At 49.7% G+C, this 1481-nt stretch overlaps 1 protein-coding gene across 1 annotated transcript in view; it reads left to right on the top strand.

Annotated features, from left to right (window-relative positions):
• Nucleotides 1–113: 113 nt before the first annotated feature.
• Nucleotides 114–1481, top strand: part of PADG_12534 (uncharacterized protein) — a gene marked incomplete at both ends in the record, with an annotated part of 4885 nt that continues 3517 nt past the window's right edge. Inside the window, 3 exons of the mRNA XM_010765737.1 lie at nucleotides 114–554; nucleotides 649–1067; nucleotides 1151–1437. Of these exons, the coding sequence (XP_010764039.1) occupies nucleotides 114–554; nucleotides 649–1067; nucleotides 1151–1437 (1147 nt within the window). The remainder of the gene's footprint in view (nucleotides 555–648; nucleotides 1068–1150; nucleotides 1438–1481) is intronic.

Here is a 1481-nt window from a genome sequence, read left to right as displayed (position 1 = left end):
TCTCACCGGCGATCTCCGCCTACCAGGGCCATGTCTGCAAAGAGTTAGCAGCAATCTTTGACAGCATCTTTGATGATGAAAAAACGTTGAGGGATACAATCACACGTCTGAGGATGGAACGGAACAACGCCACTGACCAGGCTGCTGCCAAGCAAAGCCGGATTGATGAGCTAATTGCTGAACGCGATGAACTTAGCCACACCCTGGTCCGCATGACAGTCAGCAACCAAGCAGCAAGTCGAGGTGTCACCCCCTCTGAGACTACCCGGAGGTCTGTCAAGATTGATGACCCAAAACACCTCACTGACGGCAAGGAGCCAAAATTTGAACACTGGCTCTCCCGGATGAAGAACAAGCTCCGGGAGAACGCTGACCACTACCCTACTGAACGCATGAGGATTGCATACATCGAAAACCGGACTGATGGGGACGCGGCACGTCACATTGCGCCCCGTATGAAGAGGACCACCCCGAGCGATATCAGACTGCAGAAGAGATATTTGAGCACCTCAAGTCAATATATGAGGATGCTAACAAGCTGCAAAATGCCAAGAGTGATTATCGCAAGCTGATTATGCGCAATGGGGACAATTATCATGAATTTGTCACAAAATTTTTACACCTGGCAGGGGAGGCCAAGATTGCCAGGGGGACTACAAGACAGACTTCAATGACAAGCTGTCCTTTGACCTCCAGAAGATGGTAGCAGTAGCCAATGCGACCACTGATACATATGCTGAGTTTCAGAAAATCTGTGCGCAGGCAGCTCACACCCTCCAGACAATCAATGCCACCCAGAAATCAAAGAGCTCGCGGGGAAATGGGCCTAATACCTTCAAACAGAACACCCTGCAGACCGCCAACAGTCAAACACCCCCCAGCATCTCTACAACAAAATCCCCTATTGTGAAGGAGGCTTTGAGCTTTCGTCCGGATATTCAGTGCTACTACTGTAAGGAAAAAGGCCACATTGCCAGGAACTGCCCTGCAAAGCAGAAGTCCCAGCAGGTGATTGCTGAGCTCACAGGGAATGATGCCCCTGAGCCTTCAGCAGATTCGGGAAAAGAGTGAGCCTGAGAGAAGACTCCACCTCAGGTAGTTCAACAGTCTGTGAGAGGTTTGAGATGAAGGACTTGATTGGGGGGAAAAGCTTTAATGTACCAATCAAATTAGCCTACAATGGAATTGCTACTTCTACAAATTCTCTTGCTGATACTGGAGCAAATGGTGCGAATTTTATTGATACCCGATATGCCATAGAATTGGCAAGATTCTTTGATAGGAAGTTTCAAGAACTCCCATTCAAATGCCGCATGAAGGGATACAATGGCGCCCCCGGCGGGGTGATAGACCGCACATTGACCCTAAACCTCTGGGTGGATGGCCGGAGATTTCAGAATGTCCCTCTGCTGGTAACAGACCTAGGCCACGCACCCTGTCATCCTGGGACGGAAGTGGTTGGCAGCACAAGAAAATATGGC

This window comes from Paracoccidioides brasiliensis (assembly GCF_000150735.1).
Source record: "Paracoccidioides brasiliensis Pb18 unplaced genomic scaffold supercont2.56, whole genome shotgun sequence".
Lineage (NCBI taxonomy): Eukaryota > Fungi > Ascomycota > Eurotiomycetes > Onygenales > Ajellomycetaceae > Paracoccidioides > Paracoccidioides brasiliensis.
This window is presented reverse-complemented; position numbering and strand designations above follow the sequence as displayed.